At 43.8% G+C, this 24,685-nt stretch overlaps 1 protein-coding gene across 1 annotated transcript in view; it reads right to left on the bottom strand.

Annotated features, from left to right (window-relative positions):
- LOC111972127 (AP-3 complex subunit delta-1-like) overlaps positions 1-24,685 on the bottom strand; it is a 56,582-nt gene that overhangs the window by 26,408 nt on the left and 5,489 nt on the right. The window contains 16 exon segments of the mRNA XM_023998990.1: positions 6,920-7,013; positions 7,016-7,062; positions 7,259-7,498; positions 9,144-9,374; positions 9,675-9,823; positions 14,460-14,605; positions 18,526-18,574; positions 18,934-18,983; positions 19,375-19,424; positions 19,549-19,622; positions 21,759-21,898; positions 22,118-22,247; positions 22,330-22,437; positions 23,790-23,870; positions 23,959-24,039; positions 24,306-24,401. Coding sequence (XP_023854758.1) covers positions 6,920-7,013; positions 7,016-7,062; positions 7,259-7,498; positions 9,144-9,374; positions 9,675-9,823; positions 14,460-14,605; positions 18,526-18,574; positions 18,934-18,983; positions 19,375-19,424; positions 19,549-19,622; positions 21,759-21,898; positions 22,118-22,247; positions 22,330-22,437; positions 23,790-23,870; positions 23,959-24,039; positions 24,306-24,401 — 1,766 coding nt within the window.

Below are 24,685 nucleotides of genomic sequence, written 5' to 3' on the forward strand. Positions count from 1 at the left end.
TTTTAATTATGAGATTTCTGTTGTTTTGAATTTGGCGCCCTGCACTTTCACTGGCTGTTGTCATATCATCCCGTTACCGGGATTGCAGCCATAAGAAGTTAACATCTGCTAACAATGTGTATGTGACCAATAAAATTCAATTTGAAGACCATGCAGGAGTGCCTTCAGGACAAGACTCTGAATGTCCTTGAGTGGCACAGCCAGAGCCCAGACTTGAACCCGATCGAACATCTCTGGAGAGACCTGAAAATAGCTATGAAGTGACGCTCCCCATCCAACCTGACAGAGCTTGAGAGGATCTGCAGAGAAGAATGAGAGAAACTCCCCAAATACAGATGTGCCAAGCTTGTAGCTTTATACCCAAGAAAACTAAAGGCTATAATCGCTGCCAAAGATGCTTCAACAATACTGAATACTTTCCGAATGTACTGTATAAAGGAAGTCAGTCAATTTAAATAAATTCATTAGGCCCTAATCTATGGATACCTTAAAAAAAGGTAAGGGTGTGGATCAGAAAACCAGTCAGTATCTTGTGTGACCACCATTTGCCTCATGCAGTGCGACACATGTCCTTCGCATAGAGTTGATCAGACTGTTGATTGTGGCCTACTGGAATGTTGTCCCACTCATCTTCAATGGCTGTGCGAAGTTGCTGGATATTGGCGGGAACAGGAACACGCTGTCATACAAGTTGATCCAGAGCATCCCAAACATGCTCAATAGGTGAATGGTCTGGTGAGTATGGAAGAACTAGGACATTTTCAGCTTCCAGGAATTGTGTACAGATCCTTGCGACATGGGGCCGTGCATTATCATGTTGAAAATGAGGTAATGGCGGTGGATGAATGGCACGACAATGAGCCTCAGGATCTAGACACGGTATCTCTGTGCATAGAAATAGCCATCGACACAATGCAATTGTGTTTGTTGTCTGTAGCTTATGGCTGCCCATACCATAACCCCACCATGAGGTACTCTGTTCACAGCGTTGACATCAGCAAACCGCTCGCCCACATGACGCCATACACGCCGTCTGTCATCTGCCCGGTACAGTTAAAACCGGGATAAATCAGTGAGGCGCACACTTCTCCAGCATACCAGTGGCCATCGAAGGTGAGCATTTGCCCACTGAAGTCGGTTATGATGCCAAACCGCAGTCAGGTCAAGACCCTGGTGAGGACGACAAGCACGCAGATGAGCTTCACTGAGACGGTTTGACAGTTTGTGCAGAAATTCTTCGGTTGTTCAAACACTTTTATCAGCTGTCCAATGAAATAAAAATAATTTTAAAAGTCAGGGGGGGCTGGTCTCAGATGATCCCGCAGGTGAAGAAGCCGGATGTGGAGGTCCTGGGCTGGCGTGGTTATACGTGGTATACGGATGTGAGGCCGGTTGGATGTACTGCCTGTATTCGCTAAAACAACATTGGAGGCGGCTTATGGTAGAGAGATGAACATTAAATTATCTGGCAACAGCTCTAGTGGACATTCCTGCAGTCAAAATTTGAGACATCTTTGGCACACAGATCCAAGATGGCGTAGCAGTGTAGGCGTGTTTTTGTTCGTCCTCCCTTGTACTTTTGTATTTTTCGTATTTTTTGTATATATATTTATTTTTAAATTCTATCTCTTTTCGATTTTTAATTCGATTATACCTTCCGGTAACCTGCCTCACCCAATGTGATACGGAATCGCTATTATTTTTACTTTGGAACACAGACACCAGCCTGTTCTTAGCCTGGATATTACTCGCCAATCTACCAGCATCGGACTGTCTCTCCACAACAACGCCGGATTCCTGCCGTAATCCCTTGCAGCTAGCTAGCTCACAGCTAGCTTACACCCTCCGTGGCACCAGGACCGAAGCTATCCCTGAGGCCCACCCCCGGCCTACTCAGCTGTTTACCCGAACCCCACTCATACACGACTAGAGCCCAATACTCCACCGATCCTTGCTGTTAACTCTGGACCTTGCACCGGATCACCATAACTGCCAAAGGGGGAGGAGTTGCAATCTACTGCAGAGATAACCTGCAAATTCTGTCATACTTTCCAGGTCTATGCCCAAACAGTTCGAACTTCTAATTAAAAAATTAATCTCTCCAGAAATAAGTCTCTCACTGTTGCCACCTGCTACCGACCCCCTCAGCTCCCAGCTGTGCCCTGGACACCATCTGTGATTGATCGCCCCCATCTAGCTTCAGAGTTTGTTCTGTTAGGTGACCTAAACTGGGATATGCTTAACACCCCGGCAGTCCTACAATCTAAGCTAGATGCCCTCAATCCACACAAATCATCAAGGAACCCACCAGGTACAACCCTAAATGCGTAAACATGGGCACCCTAATAAGACATTATCCTGACCAACTTGCCCTCCAAATACACCTCTGCTGTCTTCAATCAGGATCTCAGCGATCACTGCCTCATTGCCTGTATCCGCTATGGGTCCGCGGTCAAACGACCACCTCTCTCACTGTCAACGCTCCCTAAAACACTTCTGCGAGCAGCCTTCTAATCGACCTGGCCGGTATCCTGAAGGATATTGACTCATCCCGTCAGTTGAGGATGCCTGGTCATTCTTTAAAAGTAACTTCCTCACACATCTTAGACAAGCATGCTCCGTTCAAAAAATGCAGAACTAAGAACAGATATAGCCCTTGGTTCACTCCAGACCTGACTGCCCTCGACCAGCGCAAAACAATCCTGTGGCGAACTGCAATAGCATCGAATAGTTCCCGCGATATGCAACTGTTCAGGGAAGTCAGGACCAATACACGCAGTCAGTCAGGAAAGCAAAGGCCAGCATTTTCAAGCAAAATTGCATCCTGTAGCTCTAACTCCAAAAAGTTCTGGGACACTGTAAAGTCCATGAGAACAAGAGCACCTCCTCCCAGCTAACCACTGCACTGAGGCTAGGTAACACGGTCACCACCGATAAATCCGTGATAATCGAAGACTCAACAAGCATTTCTCAACGGCTGGCCATGCCTTCCTCCTGGCTACTCCCACCTTGCGCCACAGCTCCGCCCCCCCGCTGCTACTCGCCCAAGCCTCCCAGCTTCTCCTTTACCCAAATCCAGATAGCAGATGTTCTGAGAAGAGCTGCAAAACCTGGACCCATACAAATCAGCTGGGCTTGACAATCTGGACCCTCTATTCTGAAACTGTCCGCGCCATTGTCGCACCCCCTATTACCAGCCTGTTCAACCTCTCCTTCGTATCATCTGAGATTCCAAGGATTGGAAAGCTGCCGCGGTATCCCCCTCTTCAAAGGGGAGACACCTGGACCCAAACTGTTACAGACCTATATCCATCCTGCCCGCCTATCTAAGGTCTTCGAAAGCCTAGTCAACAAACAGATCACCGACCATCTCGAATCCCACCGTACCTTCTCCGCTGTGCAATCCGGTTTCCGAGCCGCGTCACGGGTGCACCTCAGCCACGCTCAAGGTACTAAACGATATCATAACCGCCACGATAAAGACAGTACTGTGCAGCCGTCTTCATCGACTGGCCAAGGCTTTCGACTCTGTCAATCACCGCATTCTTATCGGCAGACTCAACAGCCTTGGTTTCTCTAATGACTGCCTTGCCTGGTTCACCAACTACTTCGCAGACAGAGTTCAGTGTGTCAAATCGGAGGCATGTTGTCGGCCTCTGGCAGTCTCTATGGGGGTACCACAGGTTCAATTCTCGGGCCGACTCTTTTCTCTGTATATATCAATGATGTTGCTCTTGCTGCGGGCGATTCCCTGATCCACCTCTACGCAGACGACACCATTCTGTATACTTCTGCCCTTCCTTGGACACTGTGCTATCTAACCTCCAAACGAGCTTCAATGCCATACCACACTCCTTCCGTGGCCTCCAACTCTCTTAAACGCTAGAAACCAAATGCATGCTTTTCAACCGGTCGCTGCCTGCCCCGCACGCCCGACTAGCATCACCACCCTGGATGGTTCCGACTAGAATATGTGGACATCTATAAGTACCTAGGTGTCTGGCTAGACTGCAAACTCTCCTTCCAGACTCATATCAAACATCTCCAATCCAAAATCAAATCTAGTCGGCTTTCTATTTCGCAACAAAGCCTCCTCACTCACGCCGCCAAACTTACCCTAGTAAAACTGACTATCCTACCGATCCTCGACTTCGGCGATGTCATCTACAAAATAGCTCCAATACTCTACTCAGTAAACTGGATGCAGTTTATCACAGGGCCATCCGTTTTGTTACTAAAGCACCTTATACCACCCACCACTGCGACTGTATGCTCTAGTCGGCTGGCCCTCGCTACATGTTCGTCGTCAGACCACTGGCTCCAGGTCACTACAAGGCTATGCTAGGTAAAGCGCCGCCTTATCCAGTTCACTGGTCACGATGGCAACACCCACCCGTAGCACGCGCTCCAGCAGGTGCATCTCACTGATCATCCTAAAGCCAAAACCTCATTTGCCGCCCTTCCCTTCCAGTTCCTGCTGCCTGCGACTGGAACGAATTGCAAAAATCTCTGAAGTTGGAGACTTTATCTCCCTCAAACAACTTTAACTTCTGGAACTATAGGGGGTGCTGTTCCGCATTAGCATATTTGTGTCTCCAAATTAAACTGCCTCGTGCTAAATTCTTGATCGTACAATATGCATATTTGTTATTATTGGATAGAAAACACTTCTAGTTTCTATAGAAGTTGGAATTTTGTCTCTGAGTGGTACAGAACAATTTCTACAGCACTTTTCATGACAGGGTCAGATTTCAGAAATTTTTACCTCTGATCTGGAGTCTGTTTTTAAGGCGACAGTGAATGCTATGAAGAAACCGACACTGCCTACGTCTTCCTCTGGGTGTCTGTACGTCATCACGTTTTCAATGGAATCGATGGGACATTCACAGCCATTATAAAAGACCAAAATGTATAGAGACCGCCCTTCTCGTCGTGCGCCTGAAGCGTGAAGGCCATCGGACTTGCCTCGTTCCAAATCGTTGTCTAACCAGCAATTTCTCCGGTCATGTTTTTAGTCGTTATAGTTGTTAAAAACATCATAATGTAGTTAATTTGAACCGTTTTATAGCAATTTATATCGTTTAGTGCGATTTTGAGGAATTTATTTTGTGTGCACTCTGAAACTTTGGACACGTTTTGTGGTGTCGGTCGTTGGTGGTGGACATTTCGAAGGACAGAGGACAGTCTATCGACCAAAAGACTTTTAAACATAGAAAGGAACATTGCCCAGAATCTGATGGAAGAACAGCTCAAGTAAGCAATTATTTAATATGATAAATCGTGTTCTGTCGAAATATTATTAAACGCATATTTCGCCATTTTGTGTTGTAATGCTTCACTTGGGAACCCTGTATTGAAGAAGTAAGGATAAATTTTAAAAATGTAAATCAGCGGTTTGCATTAAGAACTAATTTGTCTTTCGATTCCTGTCAACCCTGTATTTTTAGTAAGTAATGATTAGCTTTCAATTAAACTAGCATCACTCTGATAGATGACGTCAGACATATTGAGGCTGATTTCCTAGTATTTTATTTGTAACCACGGTTTGTAGGGCTAATATGCACCTTTTCTAACAAACTCTGTATATGTATATTGTAAAATGATGTTAGCAGGAGTGTCATCGGAAGAATTCTAGAAGGTTAGTGAAAAATTATATTATTTTGGCGGTGATTACGTTATAGCGCTTTTGGCTGGAATCGATGCTCTGGTAACGTTTGCACAATGTGGTATGCTAACATTATCGATTTATTGTTTTTCGCTGAAAAACGCTTAGAAATCTGAAATATGGTCTGAAATCACAAGACTGGGTCTTTCCATTGCTATGCTTTGTCTATTTTTTGAAATGTTTTATGATGAGTAAATTGGCTACACGTTGGCTCTATCTAGTAATTCTAGTGTCGATTTGCGATGGTCGGTGCAATTTGTAAACTGTGATTTCTACACTGAAATATGCACTTTTTTCTAACAAAAACTATCTTACCATGAATATGTTATTCAGACTGTCATCCTGAAGACGGTTTTTTCTTGGTTAGGGATATCATGATCTTAGTTGAGCCGAATTGGTGATAGCACTGAAGAGTAAGAAACTGAAAATGGAGTTAGAATAGTGGTGTATGTTGCATAACGTGTTTAATAGCTAATAGATTTACATTTTGTACGCCTAAAATTTTAGAAAATCTGAATGGTGGCTTTATTCACAAAGATCTGTATCTTTCATCTGTCTTGGACTTGATTTAATGTATTTAGATGCTACTATCTACTTGTGAAGCTATGCTAGCTAATGCTAATCAGGTGTGGGGGAGATGGGGTGCTCTCCGGACCCGGGGTAGAGGCTGCGTTAGAGGTAAACATCTGCTATCTGAGCCAGCTACCGTTCGACTGCAGCTGTACATAGTCCATTCGATATATTAGCCCACCCAATTTACCTACCTCCATCCCCATACTGTTTTTATTATTTACTTTTCTGCTCTTTTGCACACCAGTATCTCTATTTGCACATGATCATCTGATGATTTATCACCCCAGTGTTAATCTGCTAAATTGTAATTATTCCATCCTATGGCTACTTATTGGCCTACCTCCTCATGGCCTTTTGCACACATTGTATATAGATTCTCTTTTTTTCTTTCGCCCTACTATGTTATTGACTTGTTTATTGTTTACTCCATGTGTAACATCGTGTTTTGTGTCTGTTCACACTGCTATGCTTTAATCTTGGCCAGGTCGCAGGTTGCAAATGAGAACTTGTTCTCACTAGCGTACCTGGTTAAATAAGGTAGAAAAAAATTAAAAAAATAAATAAATTTGTGTGACAAAACTGTTGCTTTAGATGTTTGTCAGTGTAGTACTATAAAATATATTTCTGATGTTGTGTATTACTATAAGCTTAATTGTGAGTAGGGGAGAGCAGCAGGCAGACTGACCCTTCAGGACAGGCACTTTCTTCTGTGCCTTGGGGGCCACAGGGTTGAGCTCTCCAGCAAACAGAGCTGTCACCTCCTCAGCTACCTCACGTCCTTCTGTTGCAGCTTCTGGATGTACTTCACCAGCTGAAGGATGCAGGGCCTGGGGAGGGTAGAGGGGAGCACGAGAGAGGGAGATGTATACTGGAAAATATATTCTCGCTTTCAAACGCCATAGCCGCGAGAGTTACCGATATTAGCCGTGTGACTCATGAGGGGGGGGCAAAGAGAGATGCATAGTGAAAAAGGTATTCGCCTTTCAAATGGCCAATAGCCCCCGGAGGTTAGATGTGTGACTCACCCTCTCCTGCACCTCCAGGTTGTCACTCTGGACAAACACAGGCAGCCTGTCAATGAGCAGCTGGCTGGTCTCCTGGGCCACCTTGCTGTCCTCTGGCGCCCCCTCCTGGCCGCGCAGCACCGTAGAAAACAGCTTGGCAGCGTTCTGCACGTACACGGCCTGGATGTGGCCCGGCAGGGTGGCCACCTTGGGCCGCAGCATGGCCTCCAGAGTCGCCATGGGGTCCTCCAGGTGTCTGGGGGGGAGATAGGAGGATGGCACAGGATGAGGGATAAGCCAATGATACAGGGCTGAACTGGCCTGATTTTAGCTAGTTTGACTTAGTGGAAAACATTCTTGTTAAAAACTGTATGTGTGTGCATGTGTTCTTGTAGAGGAGTGTCATGACGTTGGCCTATTTGGGTACAGCAAGCCCATCCCCCTCTCCCTGCCTCTCCCTGCCTCTCACAACTACGCTGCTGTGGTCAGAGAGAGGTCGTAAATTCCTGAGGAGAAGACCCTGCCACATGGCCACAACAGTATAAGAGGCAGAGGACATTTTCATAGAGAACAAAGGGATTTCTTCCACCTCACAGAACTTGAGGTACGAACAAATTTCATGTTCCGGAGAAAGTATAAAAGATCGGTGAAGAATCCAGCTACGAACTGGTCCGTTTGTTACAACTTGGGGAAGGTCATGGGAGACGGTGTGGCCACATTACCATAACGCTGTTTATATAATAGCCTCAGATATGAGGTTTACATCTAATTGTTGTATAAGATGAATGAGTGATTATGATACTGTTTGTAAAATTGTGTAATATGATGTTGGACTGTTTAATGAAGGAAAATCCAATTCCCTTTTGATTTGAACTAAATCAGAGGACCGCCCCTGAGCCCAGTCAGGGTCAGGCATCCTGGGACAGCCCTTTTCTGCAATTCCGAATAAAACCCAACTTTGAGAAATTATCACCAGACCATGTTTCTCTCAATCACGGGAGGACAAAGGTTGTAGACCATTGCTGAATCTTTTAACCATACCACGTGGTTAAACTCTTAGACTATCGATACCGACAGAATAAGAACAAGTCTTTGATATTAATTACTAGTCTGCAGCTAGGAATTCGGTATCATTGAACGCGAAGAACGACAACCGCCGAAACATCCATTCTACAACAACACGAATGAATGTCACTCTAAACTATCCACTCTAACCACGACAGAGAGAGAGAGAGAGAGAGAGAGAGAGGACGGAAACTCTCCAACAGAAACTAACTTTTCAACAGCGATCAAGACGACACACTGAGCGTAAATATATATATATTGATTGCAATTGTTCCCGAATGAGTGAGCGTTCATGTGCAAAGGATTAGCATTTCAATTGTTATAATTATTAACTCTGTAGTGACGTCTCAGTCGACCCCCACTTCCCTTTGGTCTAACAAGCCGCCATGCCGGTTTAGCCCACTAGGGCACATTCTCCTATATTTTCTTGTAACCATATTTACTTTGTTTGTTTGTTTATGCATTTCTGTGAATTACTTAGTAATAAATAAATGATTTAAAACAATTGATGTATGGATGACTCATAGTGAAGACTGGGTTCGTGCAGATAACCAACAATTTACGACGTTTGGAATGAGACTAACGTGAGGTAAAGTAAATAATTCATTAATTAAGAAGACTATTGATCAGATATGAAAATATCTGAAAGGTTATATTGGGAAATTATAACTTTGTAATCTGAATATTTTCCTTGGTGCCCCGACTTCCTAGTTAATTACAGTTACATGATTATTCAGTTTAATCGCGTAATACTAATTACAGGAATCTTTGATAAAAACAAAGTCTTCAATTTAATGATCGTAAAGACACGACAGGAGGAATGGATGAATACATACTCTGAGAACTCTCCACAGATCCAGGCGGCGGCGTAGAGCACCTCACAGATGCCGTTGTGCTGTGTGTTGCCGGTCAGCAGGTGGGCGTTGTCCAGCAGAGTAGCCATCTGGGCCACGGCGAAGGCTCGGATGGCTTTCACCCGGATGGCAACGTCCAGCATCTGGGAGGCGATGAGGTGGCCATGCCGCGTGCCCTCTAGACGGGTCAGCTCCACCAGGATACTGATGTACCTGAGAGACGGAAACAGAGACAGACGGTCAGACTGGTGTACCTGAGAGACAGGTGAGAAAGTCAGTGGAAGGTAGGCCCCTAAATGGCAGGTAAACCCCCAAAAAGATGACAAGTAGCGGGCCAGTACGATGCAAAAACTTGTGTGAATTATTTACAGCAAGACGCATTACTACAATGCATTTTGACTCGTGAGCATTTCAACTCTATTTGAGAGACACGGAGACTCAAAACTCACAGAAAGTATGAATCTAAAAGAATCAGAGACCAATACATTTGCCCTGCCAGTAAGTTGTGCTGACCATTCAAAGTTGGTGATGTACTGGTAGTTGCTCTGGCTGCAGATGTCAATGATCTTGGTGAGCAGCTCATCTCTGTAAGTGGTTCCCTCGGCTTTGTCCACGTGCAGCATCAGCTTCTTCACTATCTCCATCAGGTTCTTCTTGGACACCTGGGACCACACCAATGAGTAGTCAATGAGAAACAGAGCAATGGGGACATCAGAAACTGTACTGTGATCAGGGAGGAATTAGGCTATACATACAGTACCAGTCAAAGGTTTGGACACACCTATTCATTCAAGGGTTTTTCATAATTTAAAAAAGAAACTATTTTCTACATTGTAGAATAATAGTGAAGACATCAAAACTATGAAATAACACATTTGGAATCATGTAGTAACCAAAAAAGTTAAATATTTTCAAAATATATTTTTCAAAGTAGCCACCCTTTGCCTTGATGACAGCTTTGTACACTCTTGGCATTCTTTCAACCAGCTTCACCTGGAATACTTCTCCAGCAGTCTTGAAGGAGATCCCACATATGCTGAGCACTTGTTGGATGCTTTTCCTTCACTCTGCGGTCCAACTCATCCCAAACCATCTCAAATTGGGTTGAGGTCAGCTGATTGTGGAGGTCAGGTCATCTGATGCAGCACTCCATCACTCTACTTCTTGATCAAATAGCCCTTACACACCCTGGAGGTGTGTTTTGGGTCATTGCCTGTTGAAAAACAAATGATACCATCCCATCTGGTTTAGGCTTAGTGGGACTGCTGGTAGCCATGCTGGTTAAGTGTGCCTTGAATTCTAAATAAATCACTGACAGTATCACCAGCAAAGCACCCTCACATTCTCCTCCATGCTTCAAGGTGGGAACCACACATGCGGAGATCATCCGTTCACCTACTCTGCGTCTCACAAAGACACGGCGGTTGGAACCAAAAATTATACCAAAGGACAGATTTCCACTGGTCTAATGCCCATCGCTCGTGTTTCTTGGCCCAAGCAAGTCTCTTCTTCTTATTGGTGTCCTTTAGTAGTGGTTTCTTTGCAGGAATCAACACTGAAAGCCTGATTCACACAGTCTCCTCTGAACAGTTGATGTGGAAATGTGTCTGATACTTGAACTCCGTGAAGCATTTATTTGGGCTACAATTTCTGAGGCTGAGTATCAGAGGTAACTTGATCATAGCGCTTGATGGTTTTTGCGACTGCACTTGAAGAAAGTTCTTGAAATGTTCCGTATTGACGGACCTTCATGTCTTAAAGTAATGATGGACTGTCCTTTCTCTTTGCTTATTTGAGCTGTTCTTGCATAAGTTATACGGACTTGCTTCGTTTACTAAATAGGGCTATCTTCTGTATACCACCCCTACCTTGTCACAACACAAATCAATTTTATTTGTCACATACACATGGTTAGCAGATGTTAATGCGAGTGTAGCGAAATGCTTGTGCTTCTAGTTCCGACAATGCAGTAATAACAACAAGTAATCTAACAATTCACAACTACTACCTTATACACACACAAGTGTAAAGGGTAAGAATATGTACATAAAGATAATGAATGAGTGATGGTACAGAACGGCATAGGCAAGATGCAGTAGCTGTATAGTGTACAGTCTATACATATGAGATGAGTAATGTAGGGTATGTAAGCATAAAGTGGCATAGTTTAAAGTGGCTAGTGAAACATGTATTACATAAAGATGGCAAGAGCAGTAGAGGTATAAGAGTAAGTATACTATATACATATGAGATGACTAATGTAGGGTATGTAAATCATATTATTAAGTGGCATTGTTTAATGAGTGGCTAGTGGATACATTTTACAAAATTTCCATCAATTCCATTTATTAAAGTGGCTGGAGTTGAGTCAGTAATGTTGGCAGCGGCCACTAATGTTTAGTGGTGGCTGTTTAACAGTCTGATGGCCTTGAGATAGAAGCTGTTTTTCAGTCTCTCGGTCCCTGCTTTATGCACCTGTACTGACCTCGCCTTCTGGATTGATAGCGGGGTGAACAGCGAGTGGCTCGGGTGGTTGTTGTCCTTGATGATCTTTATGGCCTTCCTGTGACATCGGGTGGTGTAGGTGTCCTGGAGGGCAGGTAGTTTGCCCCGGTGATGCGTTGTGCAGACCTCACTACTCCTGGAGAGCCTTACGGTGTGGGCGGAGCAGTTGCCGTACCAGGCGGTGATCAGCCCGACAGGATGCTTCGATTGTGCATCTGTAGAAGTTTGTGAGTGCTTTTGGTGACAAGCCGAATTTCTTCAGCCTCCTGAGGTTGAAGAGGCGCTGCTATGCCTTCTTCACCACGCTGTCTGTGTGGGTGGACGAATTCAGTTTGTCCGTGATGTGTACGCCGAGGAACTTAAAACTTTCTACCCTCTCCACTACTGTCCCATCAATGTGGATAGGGGGTGCTCCCTCTGTGGTTTCCTGAAGTCGGGCAGTGTGTAGTGTGGTTGCGATTGCGTCGTCTGTGGACCTATTGGGTCGGTAAGCAAATTGGAGTGGGTCTAGGGTGTCAGGTAGGGTGGAGGTGATATGGTCCTTGACTAGTCTCTCAAAGCACTTCATGATGACGGAAGTGAGTGCTACGGGGCMGTAGTCGTTTAGCTCAGTTACCTTAGCTTTCTTGGGAACAGGAACAATGGTGGCCCTCTTGAAGCATGTGGGAACAGCAGACTGGGATAAGGACTGATTGAATAGGTCCGTAAACACACCAGCCAGCTGGTCTGCGCATGCTCTGAGGACYCGGCTGGGAATGCCGTCTGGGCCTGCAGCCTTGCGAGGGTTAACACGTTTAAATGTTTTACTCACCTCGGCTGCAGCGAAGGAGAGTTTTGGTATCGGGCCGTGTCAGTGGCACTGTAATGTCCTCAAAGCGAGCAAAGAAGTTGTTTAGTCTGTCTGGGAGCAAGACATCCTGGTCCGCGACGGGGCTGGTTTTCTTTTTGTAATCCYTGATTGACTGTAGACCCTGCCACATACCTCTTGTGTCTGAGCTGTTGAATTGCGACTCTACTTTGTCTCTATACTGGGACTTAGCTTGTTTGATTGCCTTGCGGAGYGAATAGCTACACTGTTTGTATTCGGTCATGTTTCCGGTCACCTTGCCCTGGTTAAAAGCAGTGGTTCGCGCTTTCAGTTTCACGCGAATGCTGCCATCAATCCACGGTTTCTGGTTTGGGAATGTTTTAATCGTTGCTGTAGGTACGACATCGTCAATGCACTTTCTAATGAACTCGCTCACCGAATCAGCGTATTCGTCAATGTAGTTGTTGGACGCAATGCGGGAACATATCCCAATCCACGTGATCGAAGCAGTCTTGAAGCGTGGAATCAGATTGGTCGGACCAGCGTTGAACAGACCTGAGCGCGGGAGCTTGCTGTTTTAGTTTCTGTTTGTAGGCTGGAAGCAACAAAATGGAGTCGTGGTCAGATTTTCCAAAAGGAGGGCGGGGGAGGGCCTTATATGCGTTGCGGAAGTTAGTATAACAATGATCCAAGGTTTTACCAGCCCTGGTAGCACAAATCGATATGCTGATAGAATTTAGGGAGTTTTGTTTTCAGATTAGCCTTGTTAAAATCCCCAGCTACGATGAATGCAGCCTCAGGGTGTGTGGTTTCCAGTTTACAAAGTCAGATAAAGTTCGTTCAGGGCCATCGATGTGTCTGCTTCGGGGGGAATATATACGGCTGTGATTATAATCGAAGAGAATTCCCTTGGTAGATAATGCGGTCGACATTTGATTGTGAGGAATTCTAAATCAGGTGAACAGAATGACTTGAGTTCCTGTATGTTGTTATGATCACACCACGTCTCGTTAATCATAAGGCATACACCCCCGCCCCTCTTCTTACCAGAAAGATGTTTGTTTCTGTCAGCGCGATGCGTGAAGAAACCAGCTGGCTGCACCGACTCCATTAGCGTTTCTCGAGTGAGCCATGTTTCCGTGAAGCAAAGAACGTTACAATCTCTGATGTCTCTCTGGAATGTTACCCCTGCTCGGATTTTATCAACCTTATTGTCAAGAGACTGGACATTGGCGAGTAGTATGCTAGGGAGTGACGCGCGATGTGCCCGTCCCCGAAGCCTGACCAGGAGACCGCTTCGTTTGCCCCTTTTACGGCGTCGTTGTTTAGGGTCGCCGGCTGGGATCAGATCCATTGTATTGGGTGGAAGGCAAAACACAGGATCCGCTTCGGGAGAGTCATATTCCTGGTTGTAACGATGGTGAGTTGACGTTGGTCTTATATTCAGTAGTTCCTCCCGACTGTATGTAATGAAACCTAAGATTACCTGGGGTACCAATGTAAGGAATAACACATAAAAAAAACAAAATACTGCATATTTTCCTAGGAACGCAAAGCGAGGCGGCCATCTCGGTCGGCGCCGGAAGTACACAACTGATTGATTGGCTCAAGCGCACTAAGATGGAAAGAAATTCCACAAATTAACTTTTAACAAGGCACACCTGTTAATTGAAATGCATTCCAGGTGACTACCTCATGAAGCTGGTTGAGAGAATACCAAGTGGGCAAAGCTGTCATCAAGGCAAAGGGTGGCTACTTAAAATATATTTTGATTTATTTAACACTTTTTTGGTTACTACATCATTCCATGTGTTATGTCATAGTTTTGATCTCCTCATTATTAGTAAAAATAAAGAAAAACTCTGGAATGAGTAGGAGTGTTTTTGAGCTTAGGGCATTTCCCCATGAGTAGACATAGGTGGTGAAGACATGGGGGTAGGGTCAGTGTGTATTCAATGACCATGTGTTATGACAGTGACAAGCACCATGCCGTAGAGCAGGTCTAGAGCCCTCAGGCGGATGGACTCGTCCTTGTCATCCAGACATTGGAGGATGAGGTCTTTGTGGGACTGGACAGACTTGGGATGAGTCTTCAGTATCTTGGACATGGCCAGCAGGCCCAGGTACTTCACTATGAACAGAGACAACACACTCAGTGGCCTGGACACTATACACAGGGCCTTCTATTCTGCTTCCACATGCACTAGAGTAGTGGTTCTGCACTATGGAGACTGGTCTACGAGCCATACATCATGCCTTTACATTCTGTAGTATACATTACCTTATGGCTATAGCCTGCCTCCCAGTACTCAGGCCCTTTGACTTTTTACACATTGTTAAATTACAGCCTTATTCTAAAATGTATTAAATACATTTTTGAAAAATCCTCAATCTACACACAATACCCCAAAATGACAATGCAAAAACAGGTTTAGAAATTTTTGCAAATGTATATTTTTTTTTTACAGAATAACCTTATTTACATAAGTATTCAGACCCTTTGCTATGAGACTCGACATTGAGCTCAGGTGCATCCTGTTGCCATTGATCATCCTTGAGATGTTTCTACAACTTGATTGGAGTCCACCCGTGTTAAATTCAATTGATTGGACATGATTTGGAAAGGCACACTTGCCTATATAAAAGTTCCCACAGTTGACAGTGCATGTCAGAGCAAAAACCAAGCCAGGAGGTCGAAGGAATTGTCCGTAGAGCTCTGAGACCGGATTGTGTCAGCCACAGATCTGGGGAAGGGTACCAAAAAATGTCTGCAGCATTGAAGGTCTCCAAGAACACAGTGGCCTCCATCATTCTTAAATGGAAGAAGTTTGGAACCATCAAGACTCTTCCTAGAGCTGGCCGCCTGGCCAAACTGAACAATCGGGGGAGAATGGCCTTGGTCGCTAGCAGAGCTGGAGTTCCTCTATGGAGATGAAAGAACCTTCCAGAAGGACAACCAATCAGGTCTTTATGGTAGTGGCCAGACGGAAGCCACTCCTCTGTAAAAGGCACATGACAGCCCGCTTGGAGTTCGTCAAAAGGCACCTAAAGACTCTCAGATCATGAGAAACAAGATTCTCTGGTCTGATGAAACCAAGATTGAACTCTTTGGCCTGAATGCCAAGCGTCATGTCTGTAGGAAACCTGGCACCATCGCTACGGTGAAGCATGTTGGTGTCAGCATCATGCTGTGGGGATGTTTTTCAGCGGCAGGGACTTGGAGACTAGTCAGGATCGAAGGAAAGATGATGAAAACCTGCTCCAGAGCGCTCAGGACCTCAGACTGGGGCGATTGGTTCACCTTCCAACAGGACAATGACCCTAAGCACACAGCCAAGACAACTCAGGAGTGGCTTCGGGACAGGTCTCTGAATGTCCTTGAGTGGCCCAGCCAGAGCGCACACTTGAACCTGATTGAACATATCTGGAGACCTGAAAATAGCTATGAAGTGACGCTCCCCATCCAACCTGACAGAGCTTGAGAGGATCTGCAGAGAAGAATGACAGAAACTCCCCAAATACAGGTGTGCCAAGCTTGTAGCATCATACCCAAGAAGACTAAAGGCTGTAATGGCTGCCAAAGGTGCTTCAACAAAGTACTGAGTAAAGGGTCTGAATACTTATGTAAATGTATAGTTACCCCCCCCCACAGAAAATGTTTAAACCTGTTTTTGCTTTGTCATTATGGGGTATTGTGTATAGATTGAGGGGGGGAAAAACTATTTAATCGATTTTAGACTAAGGCTGTAATGTAACAAAATGTGGAAAAAGTCAAGGGGTCTGAATTCTTTCCAAATGCACTGTCTGTCTCCACTATCCACTCTCATCCGCTGAAACCTCACGGATTACATTACAAACTCATTACTGTAGGCCCTTGTCACTATTCTGAATGCCTGTTTTATATATTATATAATTACGCTGAGAATCAGATTTTTCACTTTGAAGGCAGTAAACTTCTCTGGTAGGTAACGGCCTATGTGGCATCGATATTATTCCAAAATATTTATTCTACTGTCTAAATTGACTACAAAGTGTAAATAGGATACATTTGTCATAGTCACTCTCGTCCAAAACGGAGATCTGCGAGATAATTACGAAAGAAATGGTACATCACGGAATTAAGGGTACCATACATTTTCCTTGGGTTGGGTTTATTTCAATCCTGCCCACAGCACCCAAGTGATCCTCAATTCAAAGCGCTGCTGCACGCATCCCGATCATAATACCAATGGTCAATCTGGTTTGACATTCGATATCCCTATGTGGCTAGTTAGGGACCATAAGTAAATTACACAATGTACAGTACATGGGACAATATTTAACATTTCTATAGCTGCAAATTTCAATGACTTAACTTCAAACCAACTACAAATTGTAATTTTTTTTATATAAATATTGAAAGAATTTAATAAGACAGAGATGTGCAACATGAAAATATTGTCCCATAGATTGAGTAATTTATTGACAGTCCCCAACTAGCCCCAGAGATAAGCTATCCAAAGTCAGATCAACTTTGCCACGGTCGCACAACGGCCAGCTGAAGCTAATTGGCGAAAGAAGTTGGCTAGCTTCCTAGCTAGTCTAGGCTACTTCCAAACACAAAACCTGAAAGTAGCTTAGACTTTTCAAGTCTAGGCTACTTCTTTCTAGATAACTGTTTCAAGTGACTAGCTGTGTACTGTTTTGGCAGAGTGAAAGTACAAACGTTTCCCAAGTTCAAACACACACGACACTGACATCAAAGCATGCCTCCCAAAACCCAGATCTTGTTCTCGGTCACATTTTCTAATGAGGACAATTGAAACAGAGGCTAAATTAAGAAGTTCAGCCCCACTTCAAAATATAAAACATTGATTTCAACATTTAACAAACCATAGAACTCTATAAACAAGGACTAAGTTTGGTAACAGAATAAAACCGAGGAATGGTTTGCCGTAATTCTATTACCAGTGTACATTTTTCAAAGTAGTCATTGTGCATAGAGTTGTACGGTTTATTAAACTTTGAAATCAATGTTTTTTTGTTTGGCATACTTTCTAAAGTGAAAAATCTGAGTCTCCGCATAATTCTGTTAGCATGGAATAGCCCATACATAACATACTGACTAACAACCTGATATTTTCACATCCATTAGATTTTCTCTACAAAACATGAAATTAAAAACACAAAGAAAAGGAAAATACAAACAAACAGAACGATGGCAAGAACACAGACATTCACACGAGACAACATATACACATGGAAGTTTAGTTTTTTTGCCACCAACTTGAGTCATAGGTAGATGTAGCTATAGTGGACTAATCCGATAACAGACACCATTTTTTTTGCGGAATCAGGCAATATATAACATCCACTAAACAGATTATTATCGGAGCGGTTGATACCTCCTGAAAAGATAGCTGTATATCAGGTTTATGGATCAATATGTGTGAATGCAACCTCGAGGTAAAGTGCTATCGCTGTGCAGATACAGGTTTGGCTTCATCAGAGCAGGTCAGGAGCAGCCCTGTAAACAGTACTATGTTTGAGACTTATAGTTTAAAAGGTGTCGATGGGAGCAAAAGAAGGCAAGAGTCTGTTGATGTTATGATCCTAACTAGCGAAACGGCCTTGAGGATCAGTATAGAGAACTCAATTATTTTTTTAAACATAGCTGCCCACGTATATCTAATCTACACACAACCAAGTTGCCCAGATAACTCGAATCACCAGATGCATCATAATGATCGTAGATGGTTTAACTTACTGTTCGCTGTAACCTGCTAAGACTGATTAATTACTGCTCAAATATACTCAATTTTTAGAAACTAAATAGCCTGTTGAAGTAGAGGTGTATAATAAATGTATAAAGACAAAACCATACCTTGTGACAGTCGCAATTGCAACTATGCACAGTAACATTTCAAACGGCCCGCATTTCAGGGGGGTGGTCAAAATGTCGAGTTATCCAGAATTTGGGGATTTAGATCGCTGTAAACTAGATGGGTGGCTACTCAGAAACACGCAGACAATGAGAGAATGACACACTGCAGGCATTGACAGAGGGCTCACAGTTCTGGTCCGAGTCTTCAATCAGGATTCGCAGTTTCTGGACACAGAGCTGAGAGAGAGAGAAACATGCCATTACTATCAATATAAACCTTTCCAAACAAGCTCCAGTATTTGCATGTGCGCACAGCAATTCTGCACATTCACCGAAAGTGGGTGAAACCCACTAGCCATAGAACCCAGCTAAAGTCATTTGAACAGTTTGAATTTCTATACATTTTAGGAGCTCAGAAATGAATGCTTTTTAATCACAATTTCACTAGCCTGCGCAATCGTTTGGTGTTCATCTACTGACAGACTTGTGATGATAAAAACAAAGATGTAAACATGCATTGTTATCAAACTGGAGTGGAAAGCGTTCACATCATTAGCTACAAAAGAGAAAAAGTGGACATGGTGTCTGGGACTTACCTGAATACTAGCACTGTGATTTGGCATCCCAGAGGACAGGGAAATCAACACTGCAACAGAGGACAAACAATAAGATCCTGCTATGTCAACAACTTTACATACTTGTCAAAAACTAAATATTCACAGTTAGAGCTGTGATCTTGAAAGCTCAGTGATGTTTTTCACTTAACATAAAACAAACTGTATTGAGTCAACAACCTCCTCAGTAGCACATCAAAGGCGCAAACAAAACAACTGCCCACACTGAAGACTATAGACATGCAAGGTGTATAATATAAATGTACAATTTTTATTTTAAAAAATTATGAGAAAATAGCTTGGTTTAACTGCGCACATCTTCAGTTTATACCCAAGCTTCACAAAGATGTACGGCTACCCAGCACACAGATAACCAGACGACTAAACAGAGATACAAGAACAAGTGAAAAGAGGAATACTGACCTGCTATCACAGTGTTGACACATTCATATAGAAGTGACATAGCAGAGGTACTGTGAGAGGAAGAAAGGGTAAGAAAAGGAGTAGAGATAGACAGAAGATCAATATTTTCCTCAGACAACTTTTTGTGATTCAACAAAACCCATATTGGTTGTTGGATCTCTGTAGGTGTCTCACCTGTGGATGAGGTTTGTTAAGGGTTCTATCAGCTTCTTCCCCAAGCGAGGCTCCAGGGGTGTGAGGGCACCAAACTGAAAAACACAAGTCACCATTACACACACTAAAGGAACAACACCTCTCCATGTTGTGATACAGGGCAATAATATGTAAGTTCCACTGACTCACTAACCAGGTTTCCATCCAACCTTTATGTGGGTAAAGTATGTCGGATAAAAAAAAATGTCAATACAGGCCTGATGTAAACAGCAAATTTGTTGGTAAACTTTCCAAATATCGACAAAACAATATACGCTAGACAAGGTGAGACCTTTGTGTGTCAATAAAATTAATAATGAGCAAATATTAATATAATAACCATCCTATCGAAGTAAACTTTTAGTCACGCGATGATGTTGTATGGTCCTCCCACTACGACTCAAGAAAGCATGCTGATTATTAGGCTACAGATTAATATACAGTGAGCTCCAAAAGTATTGGGACAGTGACACATTGTTTGTTGTTTTGGCTCTGTACTCCAGCACTTTGGATTTAATAGAAATGAATGGTAAATAATGTAGTCATTTTGGAGACACTTTTATTGTAAATAAGAATATCATATTTTTCTAAACACTTCTACATAAATGTGGATGCTACCATGATTACGGATAATCCTGAATGAATCGTAAATAATGACAAGAGAGAAAGTTAGAGGCATAAATATCATACCCTCCAAAAATGCTAACCTTCCCTGTTATTGTAATGGTGAGAGGTTAGCATTACATGGGAGGAATTACTTGGGGGACTACTTTAATACCGATAAGTGAATTTGTATACTTTTGGTCCCCTAAAATGGGGGGGGACTATGCTGTAATTTCTCAACGGTTTGCCCGAGATGGATGAAAATACCCTCAGATTAAAGCTGACAGTATACACTTTAACCTCATAGTTATTGTATCATTTCAAATCCAAAGTGCTGGAGTACAGAGCCAAAACAATAACAAAAATTGTCACTGTCCCAATACTTTTGGAGCTCACCATGTTATTTATTTATTTTAATTCACCTTTATTTAACCAGGTAGGCTAGTTGAGAACTAGTTCACATTTACAACTGTGACCTGGCCAAGATAAAGCAAAGCAGTTCAACACATACAACAACAGAGTTACACATGGAATAAACAAACATACAGTCAATAATACAGCAGAAAAAGTCAATATACATTATGTGCAAATGAGGTGAGATAAGGGAGGTAAGGCAATAAATAGGCCATGGTGGCGAGGTAATTACGATATAGCAATTAAACACTGGAGTGATAGATGTGCAGAAGATGAATGTGCAAGTAGAGGTACTGGGGTGCAAAGGAGCAAAATAAATAAATAAATACAGTATGGGGATGAGGTAGTTGGATGGGCTATTTACAGATGGGCTATGTACAGGTGCAGTGATCTGTGAGCTGCTCTGACAGCTGGTGCTTGAAGTTAGTGAGGGAGATATGAGTCTCCAGCTAATGAACTTCACAGAGTAGTGAAAGTGCAAGGTGATGAGTTTGATGCTCCTTTCCAATTTAATATCGAGGGTCTTATTCTGGTGACATTATGATCGATCCCTGGCTGCCGCTAGACAAATAATCTTGCTCTTATCCATAATAATCTCATAATGTAGGCTAGCCTACCCACACTGTATCTGTGAGCTGTTGGTTAGAGTGCTTGTGCCAAGACACAAGTAGGCACATTAACTATTTAATGCAATAGTTTGTGATAAAACTATCGGTAGAGTTGAAAATGCAATGGAAACACATTGAACTTTCGACTTTTATTCGGTACATGTACACTTCTATATCATCACGCATAGCTTTCTTTCCACAAAAAGTACGTTTGGTGGAAACACACCACTGGTGGGAAAATGTGCATATTCTCTTCATTTATTTGTAATTACGATCTTGTCTCATCGCTGAAACTTCCCAACGGGCTCCGGAGAGGTGAAGGTCGAGTCATGCGTCCTTCGAAACATTACCAGCCAAACCACGCTTCTTAACACCCGCCCGGTTAACCCACAAGCCAGCCGCACCAATTTGTCGGAGGAAACACCGTTCGACTGACAATCGAAGTCAGCCTATGTGCATATTTTTTAGGCTGATTTAAAAAATGCCCACATGACAATATATCACCAATAGGATGGAAACCTAGCTACTGACACAGTGATTTCCACAGCTCCCATCCTGTTCACTCACCAGCTTGATGATCTTGATGAGGACCCAGTTGTTGGTGGAGGAGGTCATGAGCTTGAAGAAAAGCGGGGCCAGAGAAAGGTAGTTCTTAGGGTTCCTCCTGGCCAGCTCACAGATGACATTAACAGCCGCTGACTGGACCCCTGCAGGAAAGAGACATCACACAGATGAGATCAACAACATCCATGCTGAAGGAATCATTAGGACACGAATTAGATAAAATACATCCAAAATACTTTAAAAATAGCTTCCATCCAGTTAAGACAATTTCCTTAGTTACGGCATACTTTAGGATTCAAGGTGATACAAATGTGTCTGGCCCCAACCAACAGAGTAGGCAGGTAGGTACTAGTCTCTCTCACCAGGGTCAGGGTCTTCCAGTTTCTCCTTCATCCTGGGGAAAGCTGGGCGCAGAGACTCGGGGTACTTCAGGAACACCTTGTACATGATCAGGACTGCCTTCTTCCTGATATAAGGCTTTGTGTGGGACATCTGCAGCACAGACCGAGAGAGAGAGAGGTCAGAGAAGCATGAAACCAGACAACGAACTCTTGAGCTGGAGAATGTAACTCACCAGAGTCATGATGTCATTGGCCAGGTCCCGAGCCAGGTCAGGGGTCACGAAGCAGGAGAGGCCAGTGAGAGCCACACCGGTGTCGTACTGGTTAGGACTGCTCAGATCCTGAAAGAAAAAAATGGATGTGAAAGAGAGGTAGAGAAAGTGAAAGAGGGGGAAAAAAGGACGGGAGGACATGCACTACATGACCAAAAAGTATGTAACATTTCATTCCAAAATCATGGACATTAATATGGAGTTGGTCCCTCCTTTGCTGCTATAACAGCTTCCACTCTTCTGGGAAGGCTTTCCACTAGATGTTGGAACATTGCTGCAGGGACTTGCTTCCATTCAGCCACAAGAGCATTAGTGAGGACTTGCTTCCATTCAGCCACAAGAGCATTAGTGAGGTTAGGCGATTAGTCCTGGCTCGCAGTCCACGTTCCAATTCATCCCAAAGGTGTTCGATGGGGTTGAAGTCAGGGCTCTGTGCAGGCCAGTCAAGTTCTTCCACACCAATCTTGACAAACCATTTCTGTATGGACCTCGCTTTGTGCACAGGGGCATTGTCATACTGAAACAGGAAAGGGCTTGCCCCAAACTTACCACAAAGTTAGAAGCACAGAATCGTCTAGAATGTCATTGTATGCTGTAGCGTTAAGATTTCCCTTCACTGGAACTAAGGGGCCTAGCCCGAACCATGAAAAACAGCCCCAGACCATTATTCCTCATCCACCAAACTTTACAGTTGGCACTATGCATTGAGGCAGGTAGCGTTCTCCTGGCATCCGCCAAACCCAGATTCGTCCGTCGAACTGCCAGATAATGAAGCGTGATTCATCACTCCGGAGAAAGTGTGTCCACCGCTCCAGAGTCCAATGCAGATGATTTTTAGCTTTACACCGCTCCAGCCGACGCTTGGCATTGCGCATGGTGATCTTAGGCTTGTGTGTGTCTACTCAGCCATGGAAGCCCATTTTATTTCCTGACGAATAGTTCTTGTGCTGACGTTGCTTCCAGAGGCAGTTTCGGAAGTCAGTAGTGAGTGTTGCAGATGATTTTTACGCGTTACAGCACTCAGCGGCACCGTTCTGTGGGCTTGTGTCGCCTAGCACTTCGTGGCTGAGCCGTTGTTGCTCCTAGATGTTTCCACTTCACAATAACAGCACTTACAGTTGACCGGGGCAGCTCTAGCAGGGCAGAAATTTGACGAACTGACTTGTTGGAAAGGTGACATCCTATGACGGTGCCATGCTGAAAGTCACTGAACTCTTCAGTAAAGTCATTCTACTGCCAATGTTTGTCTATGGAGATTGCATGGCTGTGTTCTAGATTTTATACACCAACGGGTGTGGCTGAAATAGCTGAATCCACTCATTTTGTATATATAGTGTAGCCGGTATCAGAGATGGTCTTTAATACATCATAGACAGGTAGGCCAAAGGTGCAAGATAAAAATTTAAAAAAGCATCACTGACCTTTCGGATCTGATTGGTTGTCAGCATGATTACATCAGTGCTCTCATGAAAGCACTGGGAGGCGGCCAGGTAACCAATTCTCTGAAGAGAGGAAGCACCATATTTAACCTCAAACACTCTCGAATATCCCAATTTGTTTTAAATATACCACACATACAGATTATCTTGCCTTGTATGTGAATTTGGAGGAGCTCATGACTTCCACGATGTTGAATGCAGCCCAGCTGACGTCATAGCCCAGCATCTGCAACTGTTAACGCACAAGGGGAGAGACAGAGGGAGTCAGAGCACTGGACATCCACTACATTGTCCCTGTGGACAGTGAGAGCTCACAGGCTAAATGCATTCTCAAATAGCTTTTACTGAGTATGGGCAGTATTCAAAGTAGCTGTTATCTAGCAAAAAATAATGCATAGCAGGCCTAGGATATAGCTGAATTGTTTTTGGTTGTGCATCTCTGTGTTGTTGTTCACAGTGAGGGCAGTTTCAGTGAGGGGTGCTGATCTGTGATCTTACGTAGGTGAGCTTGCAAACGGCATTGGACTTGACAGCAATGTTGTCCTGCTTGAGCTCCTGCTTGATCTCGTCGATGCAGGTGGAGATGTATTTAGCCTGAGCGGAGACACAGAAACCAGACAGGACATCAGACTGAATGACAACCTCCACATGATACTCACGGATTACTTTTCACCACTGGTTTACCTGTGAACCAGCTAAAATACAGGCTAAGGTGACGAGTCTTACAGCAATTGAAATGTCATTAATTTTACACATAAGGTAATTAACCCAAGCTTCTGATCAGATATGTTTTAGGCTTGTGAGGGTTTTCAGTCTATGATTGAATGGGTGTGCCAAGCTTGTAGCGTTATACCCAAGAAGACTTGAGGCTGTAATCA

The sequence above is a fragment of the Salvelinus sp. IW2-2015 genome, linkage group LG13, assembly GCF_002910315.2.
Source record: "Salvelinus sp. IW2-2015 linkage group LG13, ASM291031v2, whole genome shotgun sequence".
Lineage (NCBI taxonomy): Eukaryota > Metazoa > Chordata > Actinopteri > Salmoniformes > Salmonidae > Salvelinus > Salvelinus sp. IW2-2015.